Source organism: Tilletiaria anomala (genome assembly GCF_000711695.1).
Source record: "Tilletiaria anomala UBC 951 chromosome Unknown K437scaffold_6, whole genome shotgun sequence".
NCBI lineage: Eukaryota > Fungi > Basidiomycota > Exobasidiomycetes > Georgefischeriales > Tilletiariaceae > Tilletiaria > Tilletiaria anomala.
Genome location: NW_013547016.1, coordinates 240,881 through 261,138, shown reverse-complemented (window position 1 = coordinate 261,138; position 20,258 = coordinate 240,881). Strand labels below are relative to the sequence as shown.

Here is a 20,258-nt window from a genome sequence, read left to right as displayed (position 1 = left end):
TCAGCAGCCCACAGAGACCACAAGCACCAATGAGTCGTGACACGGCGCGTGGTTGGCGCACGTAAGTCAAGCTAATTCAGTCGCAGTTTCTCTCATCTGGCTCGCAGTCTCGCACTCTTCTCACGTTCCCGCCAATTCAAATGGAGGACAAGCCGATGCGATCTGCTCGGAAACACATGTGCAAGGGGTCCCTCCTTCATTCCCGTTTAAGTCCACAGTAAGCGATATGCTGCAGATATACACCGAGTGGCGTATCACTCTAGCTCGACCTTCTCGATGTCCCCTTCCTCCGTGATGGCCCGGCTTGGCCGCCAGATCTGGACGACGTTGTCCTCCGCTGCGGTGACCATGTGCCACGGGTCGTGCGGCGACCAGCAGATGTCCTGTACCCGGTGTGCGACCGCGGAGTGCGAGGAAGAAAAAGCAGTCAGTCCTCTCTGGTCAACAGCGCGGCACACCATACGGCACTCCACACTCACAGTCGGCCGAGCCGTGTGACCACCATGCTGGAAAAGCAACTCGGGCGGTCCGTCTTCGGCGTCGTCGGGTGTTTGCTCCGCCCCGATCAAGCTCAGATCCCAAATATTCACCCTCCGATCCGCACTGGCGCTCGCGAGGACCGTCTCGTTCGTTGGCGAGAAGGCCAAGCTAAGGATCTCATCCGTGTGGCCCTCGAGCGCGTGCAGCGGGTTCTTGAGGTTGCGCAGGTCCCACAGCCGCACCGTCTTGTCCGAGGAGCCCGTGCAAAGGATGTACTCGTTGGCGGGGCTGAACGCCACCGCGTTCACCTCGCCTGTGTGCGCCTCGACGCGGTGCTTAGGCTTCTCAGGCGTTTCTCGCGTGTCCCACCTATCGTCACAGCCACACGAAAGCTCCAACAATGTCAGTCCTTGAGGAGCTACCAGGCAGCAGTGGGCGAATAGAATAGTACTCACACGAGCATCTGTCGATCGTCGCCCACCGAGACAAAGAGCGTTTGCGAAAAGTTGTGCCATGCACAGTCCTGTCAGAAGCGGTTCAATGTTAGCAGTCCTTGACTACCACAAGAAAGCCACTGTTCATACGCACCTCAACAATGGCCGAATGACCTTTGAACTTGGCCAGCGGCTCCAGAGTGCTGTTGCCCTTTTGATACTTGTTGATATCCCACCACGCGACCGTTGTGTCCTCGCTCGCGGCGATGATCTCGCCCTGCTTCTTGACATTCCATGCGAGGCCATACCCTTCTTTCTTCTGTCCCGTCAGGATGATATCCGGCCGGCACTTGCCGTCCGGCGCGGGGTTGCTACTGTGCTTTGTCCGGTCGAAGATCCATGTCGCGCCCGTCAAGGAGCGCGTCGCGATCAGGTCCGGGTTTTGCGGGCAGTAGCGTGCGCGGTTGATCTCGCCGTCGTGGTTGATGCGCTGGATGATCTTGACGCGCGCTTGCGTCCCGCCATAGCTGCCGATCTCTGCGAGAGCGAAGATCCATCAGTCCCACAAGAAGAAAGCGGACACTCAAGACTTGCGATGCAGACCGATGCTCACCTCCTTTGTCATCATCGTATTTGGCCTGGTCGAGCTCCTCGTTCGCCAGCGGAAGCTGCACCTGGGCGATCTGCAGGTAATTTTGATCTTGGCCCGAGGTGTGTGTGCCGAGCAAGATTCGATGTGTCGAATAGCCCTTTGTGGAGGTTCTGAGCATGCATCACGACAACGTTGGAATCAACGTCAGCGATCACGTCTGTTATTGCCCCCAATGAGATCAAACTGCTCACGTGTCTTTGTCTGGAAACCACTGGGTAGTGAGTGTCGGCCATTCGAGCGCATGGGTGACGACCAAGTCGTAGAGGAATGGCGAGTTCTTTTTCCAGACTGGAAATGCGAAAAACGGAGAAGTGAGAAGGACCCTTCAACAATCCTCGGACACTCCTCTCAGCCATACGTCTGACAGCTTACTTTTGTATTCCTACCGGGTGGGAAGCAAGACGCAAGAAAGGGAGCAGAGGCATAAGTCAGTCACATGGAACGTATCAAAACCAAGCAAGACCTGGTTCGACCACGATGCCTGACCAAGCATGCAATGCGTCATGAATCACTCACCTCATTCGATATCATGGCGGCGTTCGCAGCCGCCTCATCGTCTTCCATATCGATGTGCGACATGTTCGGGCCTTGCACGTCAGAAGCGGATCGCTCAACCTTTTGAGAGCGGGAGAGTGTGCTGGGATCCAGGAAGTTCCATCCGATTCAGCAATCCGTTTATTCGCGGGGCTGCGTTCAGGTCGTCGATGTGGATATGTAAGTGATGAGCCCGAGAGGAGGCTGGGGCAACTCGAGTGTCGATGGCATGCTGTGAGAGTGAGAGGTTTGCGACGAGGGAGACGTCCTGAGACCGCCTTTGGCACATGCCGGCGAGTCTCAGCTCGCGTCCGTCCTTCCCACACAGAGGGACACGCGTGGCGCGACACCAACACGTCTTGCCTTCTTTCTTACATATTCTTGGAAAAAGAAAGAAGTGCACGTGAGAGCGCACAACGCGTCAGCGCAAAGCGCGAAGGGGCGCGCGCGCACTGAAGGGACTGCACAACAACACAGTTCACCTCCCGCCGACGGTTAAATGACCCTTTTCCCTCTGCAAGCTCACCACCATACACCACACACATGCGTGCCCTTTTACACACCGACTATACTCACACTCTCGCCATCACGCCGGCATTGACACGGGAGCTCAAGGCGGGTCCCTCCCACTGTCAACTGTCGCTTCGCCTCGGTAGGGTCGTCACCGCCACCGCCGCCAACACCACCTGCTCGCACGACGTCAGCTCTACCAAACCTTTGTCTGCATTCGACATCTGGAGAGAGTGAAACACGTGCTACCGGCTACCGCAGCAGTGCCAGGCCATGGGCGACGCTCAACAACCCGAGGTAGAGGGCGCCACAGAGGAAGAGTACCTCGAAGCTGGCGGCCCACTGCTGGTCAGCAAGCTCGAGGTTAGTCCGCCGAGGTGACAGGGCCAACCATCCTTCCCATGTCATCTGCCCTCATCCCGACCGCATATAGGCAGGGAATGCTGACGCTCTAGCACGCATGCATGCATGTTCTACTTCCACTGCCAGGAATTCGGGATCAGCGCGTCCGACTGCCGCAAACTCGCCGAGTCGGGCTTCTACACGATCGAGGCGATCGCTTTCACGCCCAAAAAGGCACTGCTCAACGTCAAAGGCATCTCGGAGGCGAAAGCGGACAAGATCCTTGCGGAAGGTGAGCAGACACGAATTCTGGTGCGGCTCATTATCTGGCTGGTTCCCTTTCCTGCTTTGCGTCACCCAGGAAGTCTGCTTGCTGATTGCCTCCCCCTGCCGTCACTCCTCCTGCAGCATCCAAGCTCGTCCCGATGGGCTTCACCACCGCGACCGAGTTCCACCAGCGCAGAAACGAGCTGATCACCATCACGACGGGCTCCAAGAACCTCGACGGTATACTCGGCGGCGGCATGGAGACCGGCAGCATCACCGAGCTCTTTGGCGAGTACCGGACCGGCAAAAGCCAGCTGTGCCACACCCTTGCGGTGACGTGCCAGCTACCGATCGACATGGGTGGAGGGGAAGGCAAGTGCCTTTTCATCGACACGGAAGGGACTTTTGTGGGTATCTAGGCCTCATATTTTCCCTTCGCGCTTGGCGATATTCGCCGCTGACTCGTTTCTGTGTATGTGCCCGCAGCGCCCTGTGCGCCTCTTGGCTGTTGCTGAGCGCTACGGCCTCAATGGCGAGGAGGTGCTGGACAATGTCGCGTATGCGCGGGCATACAATGCAGACCACCAGCAACAGCTGCTCGTACAAGCGTCCGCGATGATGGCCGAGTCACGATTCTCGCTACTCATCGTCGACTCGCTCACCTCACTCTATCGGACCGACTTCTCCGGCCGAGGCGAGCTCTCCGCGCGGCAGATGCACCTCGCCAAGTTTCTGCGCAGCCTACAGCGCCTAGCGGACGAGTTCGGCGTCGCAGTCGTCATCACCAACCAGGTTGTCGCTCAGGTCGACGGCGGCGCCATGTTTAGCGCCGACACCAAGAAGCCTATCGGCGGCAACATCGTCGCGCACGCGTCTACCACCCGCTTGGCTCTGCGCAAGGGGAGAGGTTCCCAGCGCATCTGCAAAATCGCGGACTCTCCATGTTTGCCAGAGGCTGATGCTGTCTTCTCCATTGGCCAAGAAGGGATATGCGATCCGGTTGATGGCGCGTGAGCCTCAGAGCCATTCCTCCTGCCCCTTCTCTCTCACGCACGCACTCTCAGATGCACCACATGGATCGAGCACCCGCACTTGCCACCCCCACCACACGTCTATCTGCATCACTCGTTCGCTCGTCCGTAGGCTCTCAAATGTATGTAAGAATTAGCAGCGCAAGATTTTCGACATTTGCTACAACAGGAATATGACAAGCCTCGCGCGAGGCTCGCGTGCTAAATGAGGAATGCCAAAAAGGACAGCGTTGGGGTGTGCGTGTACGGGTGCTTGGGCGTTTGCGTGTGCGCATGCGCATACGCGTACGGGCATATGTGTTCAGTAGGCAAAGCGGATTGAACCTTTGAAATTGTTCACACTCCATCAGGAGTGGCTACCAGTAATTGCAGTGTGTGCGCTGCGTAGCTCCGCTCGCTGCCCTGGTCAATAGAGGTATTCATGTCTGTCCCCGAAAGCAAGGCCGAAGCGGCAGAGCCGCTCTGACGTTGGTATCGTTTTCCAAAGCGAGCACCAAGCATGGCGCCATTGGAGCCTGTTCCTCCATTCATGCGGCCAGGTAGACGCGTATATTGGCTGGTGGAGAAGAGCCATCAGCGCCTTGGGAGGTCATAGGTAAATTTGTCTCCGAGCTGCTGGTCAACCGCTGAAGGACTGCGTCGTTGCGTGTTCCCGAATCGCTGTACGAACTTTGGCTTGGCAAGCTCTCATAAGACGCATGCAACGAGATGCGCGTGCCCTGTGCTGGGCCGACGCTGGCACTCTTGGTCGAAGCCGCAGAGGACGCGGAACAGGCGACAGAAGCTGTACCATAAGCATCCGCCGAGCTGCGTGGTAGTCCATCCGCGCCTTCGATGGGCGACGACACAGTCGGGCTGGACGACCGCTGGCCTCCCCAAGCGGCGACAGGCAAGCCTGAGGAAGAGATCGGCGACATGGAGCGTGGCATACTTTGGCCGTTGCCGCTGCTGTTACTGCCGCTGAAACTGCCTCGTGGGGTCTGCTGCAAGATGAAAACAGATTCGGATTCGTCCTCTTTCGTCATAATCATCATCTGGTCATCGACGAATGCTTCCGCCTCCGCGAGCAATTGAGCGACTGTGACTTTCTTGGCGCTGTCTAGGCTGGCGTTGCGTGGCTGCTTTGGGCGCAGGCTACTGAAGCGGTTAGGCACGCTCAGCAGAGAGGGCTGAGCAGCGAGAGGATTCTCACCGACCTGTGAGCTGGACGCACGCCTTGTCCGCCCAGCATTTTGGTCGGCTTGGGGTGGCGATAGAGACCGCTTTGCGCTGAACGAGTCTTTCTCCTTGCGGCCCGCTTCGCCAGACGAGGAGCTGCGCAAGCCCATCATCTTCCACAGCGCAATGGACGAGCCGGTACGCCCCCGCAGCGACTTAGCAGGTCCATCGATCGCCGATACTGACTCCGCCTCGAGCGAAGTCGCTTCTGACGTCGGCGAAGACTGCAACAATGCGCGGGTGCCGGTGCCGGTGCGCTCAGCGCCTTTGGCGAGGCCATTTGGAACACTTTGCAGCCCAGGCGCAGGTAATTCTTGTCCAGCAGTGGTGGCAGAAGGAGAGGCAACGAGAGGCTGCTTCGACGGTAATCGCGGCGACACCGAAGAGTCACGGGGAAGCACCTCGGCTTGCCTCGACGAACTTCTGTTAGCACGTTGTAGATGCGTGTCGAGGAGACTCATGTTGCCGAGGCCCCCGTGGCCGGGATAAGGATGTTGGCCGTTAAGCTGTTGTTGCTGCCCCTGCTGCATCTGCATCTGCTGTATGAGGACCATTTGCTGCATCTGTTGCATCTGCTGCATTTTCCCATGCATGTATGACGTAGGGCCTGGCGAGAGCAGCTGCTGTTGTTGCTGCTGTTGCTGCTGCTGTTGCTGCTGCTGCTGATGCTGCTGCTGATGCTCGGCGGCGCCTGCAGCAGACCAGGCCTGCGCTTGCATCTGCAACTGCCTTGCGCGCCGTTTGCGCCAGTCCCAATCCTTTCCCGCTGCAGCGGTGCTCTGCGTGAAGCGCTCAAACCAGAACTCCGAGTTGTCTGTGAGCGTCGTGTTGCTCGAGCTAGAGCCGCCGGACTCGGAGCCACTCCCGACACCGGTTCCCGCGCCCGCTTCAACGCTAATGGTGCCCTTGCCGTTGACATTTGCATTCTTCGCTTGCTGCTGTATCTGTTGCAGCTGAGGATGCGGCAAGAAGCTCGCTCCATTTACGGTCATCCAATCACCACTGGCACCCGCGTCGCTCCTTTCTGCGGCTGTCGCGTACACGATGCCACTGCCGTTGATATCGCCGAGCGGCACCAAGGCGGCCCCCTTGCCGGCGGCAGCCTTCGCCTGTACCGCAGCATGCATCGCGAATGCAGCTGTCTGCTGCCGTTCACGCGCGCGCTCGTGCACGGAGACGTACGGTGCCCAGTTGGGCTCGGTGAGCTTGATAATACGCGGGCGCTTGGTGGGCCACAACTGGTTGCTGACGCTAATGCTGTTGATACTGGCAGAATTGAGCTGCGTATGCGTCGGCGGAGGCGAGGCTGTGGAAGGCGTACTGCCGAAGTGATCCTTGAGCCACGAGGAGGCCATACCGTCGTCACGGCCACCGCTTGCGGAGTCGGCAAAGCTTGAGGGCGACACCTGGCCAGAACCAGTGCCAGCATTCCCAACTGCTGAATTGGCCAGAGCGTACACGTCCGTCGAACTCATTGACGCTCTCAGCCCCATGCCCAAACCACCGGCACTGGCACCAGCGACAACACTGAGCTGCGATGCCTTGAAGCGCTCCGGGGCGCGCTTCAGGATCGGCGTCGGCAGCGTCAACTGCAGCGACAGTGCGGTGCTATTGCGCTTGAGTGCTCTGCGGCCAGCTCGACCTGCTGTTCTGGGTTTGCTGACGTTGTCAGCCCTGTCTGCCTCGTCAAATGAAGAGTCCGTCTCGGTCTCGGTCTCGGTTGACGTGTCGTCGTCCATGTCGAGTATCCTGGCCCCTGCGCCGCTGCCGTTAGGCGATGCGCCGAGTTGCTGCTGCAGGCGCACTTTGCGCAGCGGCGAAGCAGACAGGCGCCCGCGATTGGCGCGGCGTGCGGCCGCAGTGTGCTGGCCGACGACGGTGCTCTTGACCACCGGCGCACTCTGTCTGCGCCTGTTCGTCAGCGCCGCTGGCGTGGATGGCATCGCGGTGGCTCTCGTGCCTGTGCTTGGAGACGCGGGTGCTGGTACCGGAGCGGAAGTGGAGGTGAACGTGGACGCGGATTCGCTCCTGCTCTGTGCATCGTAGCCATGCGCGCTGCCATTCGCATTTATGTCCGCATTCGCGCCGCCCTCGCCCCCGACTTGTGCGTCGTCCGGCAACGTGTTCGCCGTTGGGGATAATGCTGAGCCTTTAGGAAGCAACGACGAGGAAGATGGGGAGGGGGCGGCAAGCAGCCGCCCGCTCTCCCTGCGCCTGCGGCTCGTCGAGACATTGCCGGCAGACACGGGTGTGCCATCGCGCCGTAACGGATCGAGCGGGGGCGCAAGCTGCGCGTGCCCGGCCCTCGTGGTGCATGCACTGCCACTTCCTGTGTCACCACCCAACACAGTCGCGCCAGTCGCCTTGGGGTCGACACGCGCGAGCCCGCCGCCAGGCTGCAATGCGAGCTGGATCGGCGCGATGCATAGCACGCTCGTTGGGTCCGAGCTGGTGATGCGCACGATCGACAGCGTCGCAGCGTGTGTATGTGCCTGGACCGATGCGGATGTGGATATGGACGCAAGGACAGGCGATAAGTGCTTCGAGGGCGGACTAGGCGGGAGGTCCTCTAGCGTCGCACTGCGCGCTGCTGTTGCTGATGATGCTGGTGGTGGTGCCGCAGCCGTGCTCGCATTGCCGGCCGCGTCGGCCGGTATTATGCCACCTGTGGCAGCAGAGAGCAGGCGCCTGATGGAGCCAGTGCGGGCTAGAAACGTCGTCCCCTCCGCGGCCGTCACGCCCGGGATCATCGGCGAAGACAGCGCGCTGTCCATGCCACTCTCCATCGCAGGATTACCAGAGGCAACAACGAGCGCAATCATTTCGCAGTCGTTGTCGTCATCATCGACAAACGCCTCGTCTCCATCGTCCTCCTGTACCACCTCAACGTCGTCCGCTGCGCGCTTTGGCTCGTACGCATCCAAAGGTAGCGGCACCACCGTCGTTCTCGAGCGAGCCAGCGAGCCGTGCCGCTTGACTGCCGTTCGACGCAACAGGAGAGTCAGAAGGACTGTGGCTGTTGCAGGAGTCAGTCAAGGTGCAGTCATAGCCGGGGGGGAGGGAAGGAGAGAGAGAGTCAGAAAAGGTGAGGCTCAACATGCGCGATCCATTCCCATGGCGGTTCGCAGAGGCTGCATAGCATGTGCTCACCAAAAGCAGCACCGATCAATATGAGTGCGTCCTGCATGCCCAGCTGCGCAATACCGCCCGCTGCAGCCGCTGCTCCGCCTCTGCCTCTGCCTTGTACCCACCCTATACGGCGGCCACGGCCGCCGGCGTAGTTGAGCGCGGCAGCAGCGGCGTGTCCTTTGCGCTGCACATCCTGCATCGCGGCGAGGAAGCGTGTGCGTGGTGTCAGCGCTGTTCTGCCTGTATGATCGCTCAGGGCGGAAGACGGGTAGAGCGATGAGGCGAACGGGGCGTGGTGCGGCGCGTCGACGGCGCCGCGTGCGCTATCGGCCAGGGAGCCGAGGAGCGCGAGCGACGCGAAAAGAAAGCGCACCGAGGGCATTCCTTGTATCCCTCCACTCTCAGCCGGCAGCATGCGTGCCCGCATTCGCGCTCGCGTCCGCCTTGCCAGGTTGTCCGGAATTGATAGCAACTGGCCTTGCAGCTGCCCCACATTATGCCGACGCACATCTCTGACGACGCCACGGGCCTGCTGTGCATCGTACGCTTGCAGAGACGACACCCGCGACCCGTGTTCATCTTGCACTTGCTCACGTCGGATCACGGCTAGCAGCGACGGCCACAGCTTGCGCTGCCGGACGTTGAGCGCGCGGCGGAGCTGCTTTGACGGGGTGTTGCGGAGGCGCGTCGAGGGTGAGGAGGAGAATGATGGCTCCGTGGCGAGCGATAGATGCAGGTAATCAGATGGGGTGCTTATTTGCGCCATTTTTGGATAGGCTCGAGGCGGAAGCGATGATGGGTCGTGAGCCCTTGTCCGAGCTGGCTTCGCGGGGCGTCGCTTGGCTTGGTGGCCGCACCAAGCTGGAACGATCGTACCTTTTACTGGACAAGGTCAATGCTGGCCGAGACTCTTCTAGCATAGCAGTCCCAAGGCGACGGTGGTGAAGTGTCTGATGCACCGTGGGGACCCGTCATCGGGTCAGGATAAAGGATGGATGGAGCTGCTCGGCGCTAGATGGGCCGCCACATTGGAGCCTGCACTCTGCTCGGTGGTGGCGAAGGAGCGTTATTTAACAAGGCTGTGAAATGCTCGCTCGAGATACAGGCAGAACCGCAGAAGCTGGACGGTGTCAATAGGTGGAGAGGGAGTGAAAGAGATCCCAGGGAGAGGGATGCCTGCTGAGTGGAGCAAAACGCCGGTGGGTCAGGTGAGCTGAGCCAGGGTCGATGGGATCGAGCGATGTGTGCCGTCGGGATGTCTGTCCCTTTTGCTCCCCTTTGCTCTCTTGCACCGACGCTGCGAACCAACCTGCAAGCCTGCCAGCATCGCTCGCTCGTTCAGCCGTGCATGCTTGCTTACTTGTTTGGGGTCGTGGGTGCCGACGACGTCCTTACTCCTCCTTCCTTTGGCGGTGAGAGGTACTGGATCCGTCCCCATTCACACACATTCCGTTCAAGCCATGTGCGCTGCAGTACGAAAATGATCACGTGACCATGCATATTCAACGCTGGCCACAGCACGGGGCCCCACCCATCGGCACCTCGACTAGGGGCTCTCTTCTCCCCTGTAATCACCCATGCTGGTTGGTCTATGGAATATGTGGTTCCTGCATGGTGCTCAGACCGGTATGAATCCAGTCATGGTCTCTCCCTACCTTCGTAGAGTATCTCTGCACCTCTGCCCATTCGTATTCGCCTACTCTGAGCGCTGATGCTCGCAGCAATAGGGCCGGTGCATGGTAGGCAGTATTAGAGTAAACTGGCCCAGTGCCCACCCCCGCAGGATCTCACACATCCAGGAATTCAGGGTGAATCATCTTCATATAACCTGGTATTTTTGCAGCCCGCCATAATAAATGAAAGCGTTTAGACAACTTGAGGCAGAAATCACCCAAATATATACAGATCCTCCTTCACACCCCGACCGAATCAGGCGGGCGGATGGATCCTTGTCTCATTGACCTTGGTAACCCGCTCATATCCTTTTACCACAGCACAGCCGATCGCTGCGGCAGCGCAGACGCGCTGATCGCGCAGGGGCGATAGCATCCGTGCTACATCAACCAGACTCTGTTACAGACCATGTGCACAGCATGCCCGCGCTTCGGCACTGCCACACCGCGAGCCACCCAGTCGCGCACAAAAGACCAACGGGGATACCAGATCTTGAGACAACCAACGATCCTCACACCTCACCACCCACGTCGCGCCCGCGCGCATGCCCGGGAGGCCCATCGTACATGCGAAACGCACCGTCGCATGCTGGCCGAGCATGCCCGAGACATATGCGGCTCCGCATCCAACGCGGGTACCGCCCATCGCCGTCGACGGCATCCTCGCCACCGGCGGCAGCAATAGCAGCAGCAGTAGCATCACCATCATCACCCTCGTACTGGCCAATGTGGTGGTAAACCTCTGTAGCCCTGGCTCCCAGCGAAACTGCAACAAACGTCGACCGGCGCCGCAGGCCCGCGTCGAGCCCAGGCACATGGTGCCCTGCCGTACCCGGAGCTGGAGCCACAGCCGTTTCTGCAGCCGGATCCAAAGGCAGACACGCATCCGCCACGTCCTGTTGGTACTCCAGTGTGCTATCTCGTGTGTGCAGACCCGAAATATCAAGGGTAGCGCCCGAGTCATAGTGCCGCCTCGGGTCCCACCACGCGGGCCCGCCCGTCGCGCTATATCCATAGCCGGACCCGGAGCTGTAGCTGTAGTCATAGCCATGATCGAAATGTGGCTCCTGTTGCTGCACAGCGGCAGTATTTGCCCGAACCCATCCTGCGTTCGCGTTTCCCGCCTTGCTATCGCCATGAGTACCAACCCCAGCAGCGCTAGCATCGCTTCCGGAAACGCTGCCGCCACCGCTGTCGCACGGCACGTGGTGCAAATTGAGCGCTGCTATGCTCTGGCCGCGGAGCGTGTCGATTCCCGCCTTTCGCATCTTGAAGCGCGGTCGCACCGATGGCGCTTTCACTCCAGGCCCAGCGGCGACGGTGATGGCTGTTGTTCCTGCCGACCGGCCCATGCTGTTGCGCGTGCGCCTGTGCGATGCGAGGAGCATAGCGTGCAGTCCCACGAGCGCGACGACGACGTAGATTCCCACGAAGAAGAGAAACATGATCCGTTCCTTCTGCAAACTCTTCTCGTACCCTCCGGCGATCTCGCCCAAGACGCCACCACTCCCGCTCCCACCCTCGCTGCTGTCACCGATTGCTCTGCCCTTGGCCTGTGCCATGATCTCCTTCTGCTGCGACGCGTCCAGCAAGAGCGCGCCGTCATCTACGAGCGGAAATGTGGCGTGTGCGTTGTCCTGGATCCAAGTCAGCGCCTGCTCGATCCCCGCGACCTTGCGCAGCAGGATGCAGTTGACAAACGTCTGAACAGGCGCGAGCAGTGGTGTGTTTGCGAAGGTCGACTGGTGGACGACAAAGTGTTCGAGAGGTACAGTTCGCGTCAGCATAGCGGCGTGTGCGAAGCTTTGCGAAAGAGTTGAGGAAACGACTCACGTTTATGATGTCAGCGACAGCATCTGTAAACTCGTTGAGGGTGTTATTCATTGTCGATGTGGTGATATTTACCCAGGAGAAAAGGACATCGTTGAGATCGCTCTGACGCTGCAGAATCACCGTGTTGGTTTCGTTTGCGAATTGCGCCGATGCTGCACGCATGCTAGCATTCAGGCCGTTAAACATGCCATCCATCGCGTCGTCGAAAGTAGCGCCCACTTTCTGCGACCGCAGGAGTGAGCAGTTTTCAGCCGCAGCCCCTCGTGACACATCTCCCCCCTCCATTTCTTTGCTTATAGTGGCACTCACATCTCGATAGTGCCCCTCGACAGCCTGCAGCGCTAAAATCTGCAGTTGCGTGGTGAGAAGGCCCACCACACCGACCGCCAGAGCAGTCAATGCCGCCGGGTGCGTCAGCCACGCTAGGTACCACCTCGTCGCGTCAAGCTTGCGCTTGCTGCGAAGGCCCACATGACGCCCACCGCACAACACAATGCTGGCAATCAGCGGGTGGTGCGACAGCTGGAGCAGAGAGAAGAGTGAATCATCGTTGTGCAGCCATGATTCCGCTGGCACTGGGACTTGGGTGATAGCAGACAAGTATGCGGATCGAGAGCCGTTGGAAGGCTTCTCGGCCGCCCGAAACGCTTCTCGTGTGCGCTGCACGTGTGTCCGCATGCAGCGCCACACCCAAACTTCCTTCACAGCAATTGCAGACGCGAGCAGCAGAGCGATCGCTGCAATGATTCCAATTCCGAGCCAGGTAAACTTGCGCAGGTCACGCGCAAAGTCGTCCAGTGGCGTGTTGCCTAGCCCGTTGCAAAACGAGGCCAGTGGTGCAGCGGTTGGAACGGGCAAAAGGGACGTATCGAAGGTGAAGTTGTTGATTGCTGTGCGACGACAGTACGCTCAGTACTCTGCTGTGTTGTCCCTCCTGTGCAATTCTATGACCGTGTCACTCACTTCCGTTGACATCCGTTCTGAGCTGGTCGAACGGCTGCGTGATCAGCGCGTCCACCTTTTGCCTAAGGTCGTCTAAAGTCGGTAGCGAGCTGTTGAGATCCTGCAAGCCGGTCAGGAAGCTCGACGGAAGAGTCACATTGTCAAGTGCGCTGGTGAGGTGCAAGCCAGAAGGACTGTCAGCCCACGTGCGCAATTCCTGCTGTGCCGTCCAACTGCCGCACCTCAAATCCGGCGTTGTAATCTGCGGAATGTCGATGCTCTGCCCGACGAGCTTAAGCAGGTCATTGGCTATGCTGAGGACCCCTTTGACAGTGTCATTAATGGCCGTGATTGATGCCTGTACAGCAGCTTTGATGGCGTTTGCCCCGACTTGAACCGCCTCGTTGAACAGATCGACGGCTTCCATTACAAGCGCAAGTGACCCGCGGACAAGCAGCTCGATGACGCAAAGGAAGAGTGAACGGTAGGTGTCGACGATATACACCAACACTGCATCGACGGCGGTGATCCTATGGAAAAAAGTCAGGAGACAGCCCTAGACCAACGAAAATGAGAGGTGCCGTGCTCACGCTAGCATGAGGACCTTCCCCGTGGCTTCGACCGTTCCTTCAACCACCTTTTGCGTCCGTTCATTTGCACGAGCCGCCGCAAAGTGCGGCCAGCTCTGCATCCAAGTGAGCGCGTCTTCCGCCCGCTGGCAGTCGCTCATCAGGGTTGCTTTGGCGACTGCGACGCGCGAGTCGATATCCGCCGAGTTGGCCAGCAGGCGAGCAATGATGAACAGGAGTGAGAGGATTGCGGGCGATAGCATGGCAAGAAAAATTCGGGCCCGCAGGCCCAAGAACGGCTGAAGTCCATTGCGTTGACGCTGATCCGTTGATCCCGGGGAAAGGGCCGAGGGCGTTTGAAGCTCATAAAGCGAACCTACTTTCTCGTCCGCCAGGACTTCTCCAGGCTGTGGTGCAATGAAGGGAGGTGCTCGTGAGTGTGCTGTGTAAGAGGGCGGTGAGTGCATTTCTGAGAAGGAAAACAAGTCGTCACGGAGAGAACGGGTATCCACCAGGATGAACAGGCTGCTCTGCGAACAAATGGTCAATCCGAGTTGAACAATATAGCATTTTCCTACACTGCCGACTACTCGGTGCACATCCGTCAAATCATCACGCCTGCGATGAGTGAATTCTACGCAGCGCACTCGATATTTCGGATCCTACTGCCGTATGAATGTGTAATATGGCAAGGAAAATGTAGTTGCAAGCCAGAGTCAGACTGGCGGTAAGGGCAGCCATGACTCCCACATCTCATCCCTTTGTCGCAGGCATCGATGAATGTCCTTCCCTCCCGTCCGGAGCCTCCAGACGAGCGGTCTTATAGGGCCCGGCCTTCGCGTCTTGTGGGAACCTAGTCATCGAGGTCGGCATCGAGACTGCGGACAAAAGAGCGCATCTGCTGCAGTAGACTGCATTTAACCAAGTATGCTTCGCCGACAAGGGGGCTGATTTGGCATAAAGGGCTCAATGGGGACTTGTGGTATAGATAGATTTGAAGCGGGACAAGGCTCCACAAAAGGACGTGCTACGGTGGCCTGGGCACCCATGACAGGCACCACTGCAATAACCCTAACCCAATCCCTACCATTTACAAGGTTAGAAACTACAATTTGCATCGAGCCACAGAAGGCTAGAGTCAGAGCTCACGCGCTCATGATGATCAAGCCTTGAGCTTGGTCCTCAAATGGTTGCGCCCAGGAATACAAGAGATTCAAGACAATGGGCTATTGCAAGAGTCACAACGCTTTACAGCTTCTCGGATAGGGCCAAGACATCGCCGAGCAGCAATTCCAGGCCTTCTGCAGATCCTTTGCTGGGCCGCAAGGGCCAAACATCAACGGCGCCTTCGCCCTCGATGTATTGCGGCTTAATACACGCGCGTTCGCACTTCCCAAAGCACGTGGTAGTGCTACCCGCGGTGAGAATGCCATGTGTCGCAGCGCAGTACACGACGCGTGTGTCCGCCTTCTTCATGATCTCGACCATCTCGTCGCCAAGTGCGGCATAAATATACGGGTGACTTGGGGCGTCAGCCGCCAGGAGCGCCGTGAGCTGCTAGCTGTGGCTCACTGTGCGCCGCTCGAATTGCCGGTGTGCCGAGCCACTGCTTCATCGTGCCACCCAGACTGCCATGCTTGAGCCACTTGCCTTGCCCTTTACAACGCCCGCAAATTATATATATATATATATTCCGCCAAGCCGTCGAGCCGGGGCGTTATGAGCAAGACCTGGTCGGGTTGTAGCTTTTCGGGTGGGGCCGCGGGCGTAGCCGAGTCATCGTCCTCTGCAAGGACAGGAAGCAGCTCATACAATGCTATAGGTAGGGCCGCAACGAGTCCTCTGCCAGCATTATTAACACAGATGGCCAAAGGGCTTCGGTAAGATGCTCGTCTCATTTCATCAGTGCATTGACTGAGTTGCCGCCGCCGACAATAACCTCTTGGGAATGCTCCTTGGCGTCTGCCCCAATCTCCTCGTAAATTTTGACGATAGCAGGGAAGCTCCTAGCAATGGTGGCTGTGGGTGCGATCTCATGTGGAATCAAACCGATGCGAGCCTTCAACCGCTGCGTCAGCGTCGCGCAAAGTTTGATGTGCACGACGTTAACGGGCATGATGTATCCGCCCCTATTGACGTACATGATCGTTCGCTGTACTTTTTCCACCTTCGGCATCATCTGAATCAGGCGCCAGTCGTTCACGTCGATTCGCTTATCGACACGCAGAGCGGCACTGAGCTCTTAGAAGTCCACAAGTGGGCCGTACATGTGCTCTGCGTCGGTGGGAAGAAACTTGTTGACGTTTACGGGGCCACCAGGGCGAGCTTTTACAATCTCTTCCGGGGTTTCACCAAAAGGGGATGATAAATCTGTATATGATCGAGGTGACGAGGAAGATTATTGGCGTGTGGCATTGCTTGGTCACGGTGGTGGCCGGCACTTCCGTGGTGAAGAACTGAATCGAGGGGACCATCACGACTGCATGCGATGATGACAAGCTGCCTAGCAGCTTTGCTATACCAGCAGGAGTGGGCGAATCCTCATCCCTGAGGGCAATGGAGCATGGGCTTTTCAGATCTTTTTGGTGCAAGAGACATGCCAGGTAGATGTTATGAAAAGCGTCATGCTTGGTCCCAGCTCCCAGCCTTCTGTGGGAGGAGGATGAGAGAAGAGATCCATTCGCATCTCATCCAACGGCATTCGGCCATCAGATCTTGAGATCCGTGGGCCGCGGGCGATAAAAAAAATCACAGTCAACATGTACTCGTATATATCATATACGGCTGTCCATAATTAGTCTCAAGGCGGCAGGCGCCAAACACCTGCTGACTCGGATGGAGGTGTCAACAGTATGGGGGCACGAGGGCCTGATGTTGAGACTAGGGCCTGTTAAGATTAGCTCTTCGCCACCACCCGGATACTGAGTAATAACCGGTGCAGGTCTGATTGCTGTGGCGGCCTAACAAAGCCTGAGGTATGAGGATTGAAAATTAAATAAGTTGCGCGGATCTCGTCCTTGACTGTTACAATTCTGATGAACTCTCGCTCATTCGCTCGCGGACAACGCGGAGCAGAGAGGCTAGTCTATGGAAATGTCCACTGTCGCCGTGGAGGGTATCCTGCTCTGACTGCCTTTGCCAGCTTTGAGGCCAATTGGAAGAGCGGCATCATTAATATGGGAAGGATTAATGGGCTCGCTGATCGTCGCGCCCGTCTCTGTCTCTGCGTCTGATTCTACATCAGGCGTCGGCTGCTCGAGAAAGGCGAGATCCTCAGTCCTAGCAAATGCGTCTTTGTTTGCATCTGCTACTGCTGCTGCTGCTGTTGCTGCCAATGTCGGGGTAGCGTCGACACTCGTTGGTGTTGATGAGGATGCCCGTTCGTCCTCGAGGATCGCTGGGATCGAATCAGAACGTTGCGGCTCCCCACTGCCCATGTATATGCTGCGTTCCGAACTGGTGAGCGCTATAGAGTCGTCGGGTGTGACGCCCGCCTCGGCCTGCTCTTCCCGCATCTCCTCCACCTCAATCGGATGTAGCACCTTGCCGCCGACGCCTTCCTTTGCTGGCTCAAAACGATAGTGGATGGCGTTGCGCGCTTGCATGAGCATGCGATCGATGAGTCCCTTGCAGCGCGTGTGCATCGCTTCGAGCTCAGGATCCTCGCGTGGGATGATGGCCTCGTCGGCATCACTGTCGCCTTCCTCCTCCTCCTCCTCTTCGTCCTCCTCAAACCCACCGCTGGCCAGAGAGCCCATATCCCCTGGCGCGATAGAAGCACGCCCTTCGCGTATTCGCCGTTTGAGCTCCCTTATCTCCTTTGCCTGCTTGAGTTTGGTCACTTCCAGGCCCGCATTGATCGCAAGCAAGCTCTTGTTGGTTATTTCCAAATCCAGCATCTTGCGCGCCTTCTTCGCCTCACTCCGATCAGCCACCTCTTCTGGCGATAGGACCTTAAAGCCACCGGTAGATGATACCTCGGATGTGGGGCTGAGCAGGCCAGAAGCATCGGACCCCGACCATCGCGGTGCACCGGGCGACACTGTGTTGAGTGGCGAAGCTAGGCCTGACGGCATGGATCCGCCATTCGGCGGTGAGCGAGTGTCGTCTGGTGCAAGATTGATATGTGAGGGTCCCACTTGATGAGGCAATGGCCGCAGTCGCGCTCTCGGCCCCGAGCCCTCGCCAGCAAGCAGATTTGATGATGCCGCCTCTTTGCGCATGCGATACGCTTCTGTGATAGACATCCCCTTCGTGGGACTCGCCGGCCTCGAAGTCCCCGCTGAAGCGCTCGTGCTGCTATTCTGGCTCACGTTCGCGCCAGAGCCGGCGCGGCTATGCACGCTGCCTCCGTCAGCATGGAAACCACTTGGGCTTTCGAATGGCGTTGCAAGAGTTGCTGCAGGGCCTCCACCTGGTGACGAGAGCATGGCACTGGCTGCAGACGGCGTGCTGCTCGCTGCACTGGTGTTTGCCCGTCGCATTTTCGTTGCTACCCCTACGTGTAACGTCCTGTTGAGCGGGGTCGGCGTCGAATTGCCCGATGAAGTCCCCGCATTATGCCCGCTCAGGATAACGGTCGTGAGGGCAGCTCGAACCATTGTAGCCGCCTGCTTGGCTGGCGACCTATCCCCACTGGATGTGACGCTCGTGCTAGTACTCGCATCACTGGTGTTCGAAGACACGGATGATCTCTGTGAAGCACTCCCGCCCATATGCCCGCTCATTGATGGTGAGCTTGTGCCGGAAGTTGTCCAATCAATACTCTGCGCGCGTGCCTTGGCCGAATGCACCTTGCGCATAGTGACTCCCGGTGGGACCTGGCCATTTTCACAAGGCGATCCCAAGTTGCTCGGCTCGGCAGTGACTCGAGAAGGACCTGAGCTGTTACCAGAAGTTGCAGCAATATTGCCATTTATCCGCGGTGTATGAGGCGAGCTGAAGCTACCGAATGTAGCCGAAGGCGCCGAAGAAGGCACTCCAGCGCTACTTGCCAGCCGCAATGCTGGTGATCCCGAGGCCGTGACCGTGGCATGATGGTCGTCAGCAAAGAGCGAAGGATCGATCTTGGCTCTTGGTGTTCCTGCTCCGGTTCGTGTCGTTGTAGATACAGGACGTCCGGCAATTGAAACCTTGCTGCTATAAGGAGGAGATACGACGCTGGAGGAACCGGAGCTCGCGTTCGAGCCACCACCTGTGGGTATGGTTCGTGCTGCAGTCGTGCTATTGGTGGGACCGCCGATCGAGTGTAATGGTCGCTGGCCCAGAGGCGAAGAAGGATGTGCCGAGGCAAGAGCATCCAGGTCTACGCGTGCTGTCACCTGCGATCGAAGGCAGCAAAAGAAAGATGTTAGTGGGTACAATCAATGCACTTGTTTTGACCTCGACTTACCTTGCGCTTGTGCTGGGTAACTGACGCCATGATGCATCGCTGTCTCAACCGAAACAAGGCCAATGATCAATCACCTCTCCAAGCGTGCCTCGCGCCTCGAGAGGCTGCAGACGTTCAATTGTGTGAAGTGCCTTCCAGCTCTCGTCAGCAGCTAGCGGCAGGACCGCGTCGCGCGGACACTACGTGCTGCGCCTGTCGTCTCCGCTATCATCAAGCTTGATGCGCTGGTTCCCTGACGCACTCATCTGACAGACCCGTGGCCACCCGATGTGCAATCAAAGAGCCGGCAAATCTGACCAGCAAACAAAACATACACAAGGGATTGTCGAATGAGATACAGACGTACAGAGGAATTGCCGGACTGAGATAGTTAGGGTTAGGTACATTCGCCAAACGCGACGCGCGATTCAAAATGCGCGACGCGCCTTCTCAACACCAGTAGTGGAAGGACGGCTTGGCAATCGTTGAGCATCTATCTCAACACTCTACTTATGTTTGCAACTTGCACGCTACCCAAGGCCATTCAAACCCACACGAGCAGGAGACATAACAGCGGCTACGAAACATGATTGGCACCGAGATTTGGAGCAGTTGTAGATCCCTATTGTAGACCCTTTGACTGTTCTCAGGATTGTCTTGCGAATGTCTACCATCAACCCTTGGGATGCGACAGAAAATGCGATGTGAACTGTGAAATGTGCAACGTGAAGGACGCGTCCTGGGCGAAGCACAGCGCCATTTCTGTAGGAAGACCACAGGTGAGTCTGGGCATGCCCTTCGTCTTGCTGTTCTCTGCCCCTCACAAATGCTGAACACGCACACGCACCCCGACATGATATAACATGCAAGCAACCTCAGCATCTTCCGTACGAGCAGTCCTCTGATATTCCGAACTAGGTGTCACTGACTCAAAAGCAAAAATTTCCCTCCCCTCTCAGATCTCATTTCTCAAGTTTCAGCGAGTACAGAATCCATATTTCCACAACTAAGCGCCTGTGCTACTAATACGCACGATCCGTCTTCAGCTCGCTTGCTTCTTGCGTTTACTCATGACGCGCTCATCGCTGGTCCCCTCATCGCCTCTTCTCATATCACACTCACGCTCTTCTTTACTTATAGCCTTCTCGGTCGAACCCCGTCGTTGGGATGCGCACCTCGAGGGCAAAGAACCAGAAAGTAGAGACAACCATGCTATACATGCAAGAACCTACATGCACTTTCTCCCTCTCCAATGTCAGGTCTGTCTCAGTAC

At 57.9% G+C, this 20,258-nt stretch overlaps 6 protein-coding genes across 6 annotated transcripts; 1 reads left to right on the top strand and 5 right to left on the bottom strand.

The window, feature by feature from the left end:
• Positions 1–145: 145 nt before the first annotated feature.
• On the bottom strand, positions 146–2,324 carry K437DRAFT_292763 (putative chromatin assembly factor 1 subunit C). Its single transcript, XM_013390250.1, has 8 exons — positions 2,083–2,324; positions 1,939–1,948; positions 1,758–1,854; positions 1,528–1,676; positions 1,069–1,451; positions 936–1,003; positions 480–849; positions 146–383 (listed from the first exon to the last, which is right to left on the bottom strand). Exons 1-8 carry the CDS (start codon positions 2,143–2,145, stop codon positions 255–257), a joined length of 1,269 nt encoding a protein of 422 aa, XP_013245704.1. The 5' UTR covers positions 2,146–2,324; the 3' UTR covers positions 146–254.
• A 637-nt stretch (positions 2,325–2,961) lies between these two features.
• Positions 2,962–3,929, top strand: K437DRAFT_150235 (uncharacterized protein). Its single transcript, XM_013390249.1, has 3 exons — positions 2,962–3,244; positions 3,361–3,630; positions 3,706–3,929. Exons 1-3 carry the CDS (start codon positions 3,075–3,077, stop codon positions 3,836–3,838), a joined length of 573 nt encoding a protein of 190 aa, XP_013245703.1. The 5' UTR covers positions 2,962–3,074; the 3' UTR covers positions 3,839–3,929.
• A 758-nt stretch (positions 3,930–4,687) lies between these two features.
• On the bottom strand, positions 4,688–9,600 carry K437DRAFT_150222 (uncharacterized protein). Its single transcript, XM_013390248.1, has 2 exons — positions 8,619–9,600; positions 4,688–8,484 (listed from the first exon to the last, which is right to left on the bottom strand). The coding sequence occupies exons 1-2, from the start codon at positions 9,361–9,363 to the stop codon at positions 4,778–4,780; spliced, it is 4,452 nt and encodes a 1,483-aa protein (XP_013245702.1). The 5' UTR covers positions 9,364–9,600; the 3' UTR covers positions 4,688–4,777.
• An 888-nt stretch (positions 9,601–10,488) lies between these two features.
• On the bottom strand, positions 10,489–14,577 carry K437DRAFT_243012 (uncharacterized protein). Its single transcript, XM_013390247.1, has 6 exons — positions 13,636–14,577; positions 13,288–13,575; positions 13,067–13,215; positions 12,413–12,993; positions 12,104–12,325; positions 10,489–12,012 (listed from the first exon to the last, which is right to left on the bottom strand). The coding sequence occupies exons 1-6, from the start codon at positions 14,079–14,081 to the stop codon at positions 10,783–10,785; spliced, it is 2,916 nt and encodes a 971-aa protein (XP_013245701.1). The 5' UTR covers positions 14,082–14,577; the 3' UTR covers positions 10,489–10,782.
• A 733-nt stretch (positions 14,578–15,310) lies between these two features.
• K437DRAFT_253802 (uncharacterized protein) lies at positions 15,311–16,230 on the bottom strand. The gene has a single exon (XM_013390246.1). The coding sequence runs from the start codon at positions 15,788–15,790 to the stop codon at positions 15,509–15,511; it is 282 nt and encodes a 93-aa protein (XP_013245700.1). The 5' UTR covers positions 15,791–16,230; the 3' UTR covers positions 15,311–15,508.
• A 369-nt stretch (positions 16,231–16,599) lies between these two features.
• On the bottom strand, positions 16,600–19,265 carry K437DRAFT_253801 (uncharacterized protein). Its single transcript, XM_013390245.1, has 2 exons — positions 19,007–19,265; positions 16,600–18,935 (listed from the first exon to the last, which is right to left on the bottom strand). Exons 1-2 carry the CDS (start codon positions 19,034–19,036, stop codon positions 16,695–16,697), a joined length of 2,271 nt encoding a protein of 756 aa, XP_013245699.1. The 5' UTR covers positions 19,037–19,265; the 3' UTR covers positions 16,600–16,694.
• Positions 19,266–20,258: the final 993 nt, after the last annotated feature.

Coding starts and splice junctions, on each gene's coding strand:
- K437DRAFT_150235 (XM_013390249.1), top strand. CDS start 3,075: ATGCATGTTCTACTTCCACTGCCAGGAATTCGGGATCAGCGCGTCCGA. Junction 3,245..3,360: donor GGACAAGATCCTTGCGGAAG/GTGAGCAGACAC, acceptor CTCCTCCTGCAG/CATCCAAGCTCGTCCCGATG. Junction 3,631..3,705: donor CACGGAAGGGACTTTTGTGG/GTATCTAGGCCT, acceptor ATGTGCCCGCAG/CGCCCTGTGCGCCTCTTGGC.
- K437DRAFT_243012 (XM_013390247.1), bottom strand. CDS start 14,081: ATGCACTCACCGCCCTCTTACACAGCACACTCACGAGCACCTCCCTTC. Junction 12,994..13,066: donor CAGAACGGATGTCAACGGAA/GTGAGTGACACG, acceptor GTCGTCGCACAG/CAATCAACAACTTCACCTTC. Junction 12,326..12,412: donor TCGAGGGGCACTATCGAGAT/GTGAGTGCCACT, acceptor CTGCGGTCGCAG/AAAGTGGGCGCTACTTTCGA.
- K437DRAFT_253801 (XM_013390245.1), bottom strand. CDS start 19,036: ATGGCGTCAGTTACCCAGCACAAGCGCAAG. Junction 18,936..19,006: donor TTACCCAGCACAAGCGCAAG/GTAAGTCGAGGT, acceptor CTTCGATCGCAG/GTGACAGCACGCGTAGACCT.
- K437DRAFT_150222 (XM_013390248.1), bottom strand. CDS start 9,363: ATGGCGCAAATAAGCACCCCATCTGATTACCTGCATCTATCGCTCGCC. Junction 8,485..8,618: donor ATTGATCGGTGCTGCTTTTG/GTGAGCACATGC, acceptor CTCCTGCAACAG/CCACAGTCCTTCTGACTCTC.
- K437DRAFT_292763 (XM_013390250.1), bottom strand. CDS start 2,145: ATGTCGCACATCGATATGGAAGACGATGAGGCGGCTGCGAACGCCGCC. Junction 850..935: donor GACGATCGACAGATGCTCGT/GTGAGTACTATT, acceptor CTGTGACGATAG/GTGGGACACGCGAGAAACGC. Junction 384..479: donor GTCACACGGCTCGGCCGACT/GTGAGTGTGGAG, acceptor CACCGGGTACAG/GACATCTGCTGGTCGCCGCA.
- K437DRAFT_253802 (XM_013390246.1), bottom strand. CDS start 15,790: ATGCCGAAGGTGGAAAAAGTACAGCGAACGATCATGTACGTCAATAGG.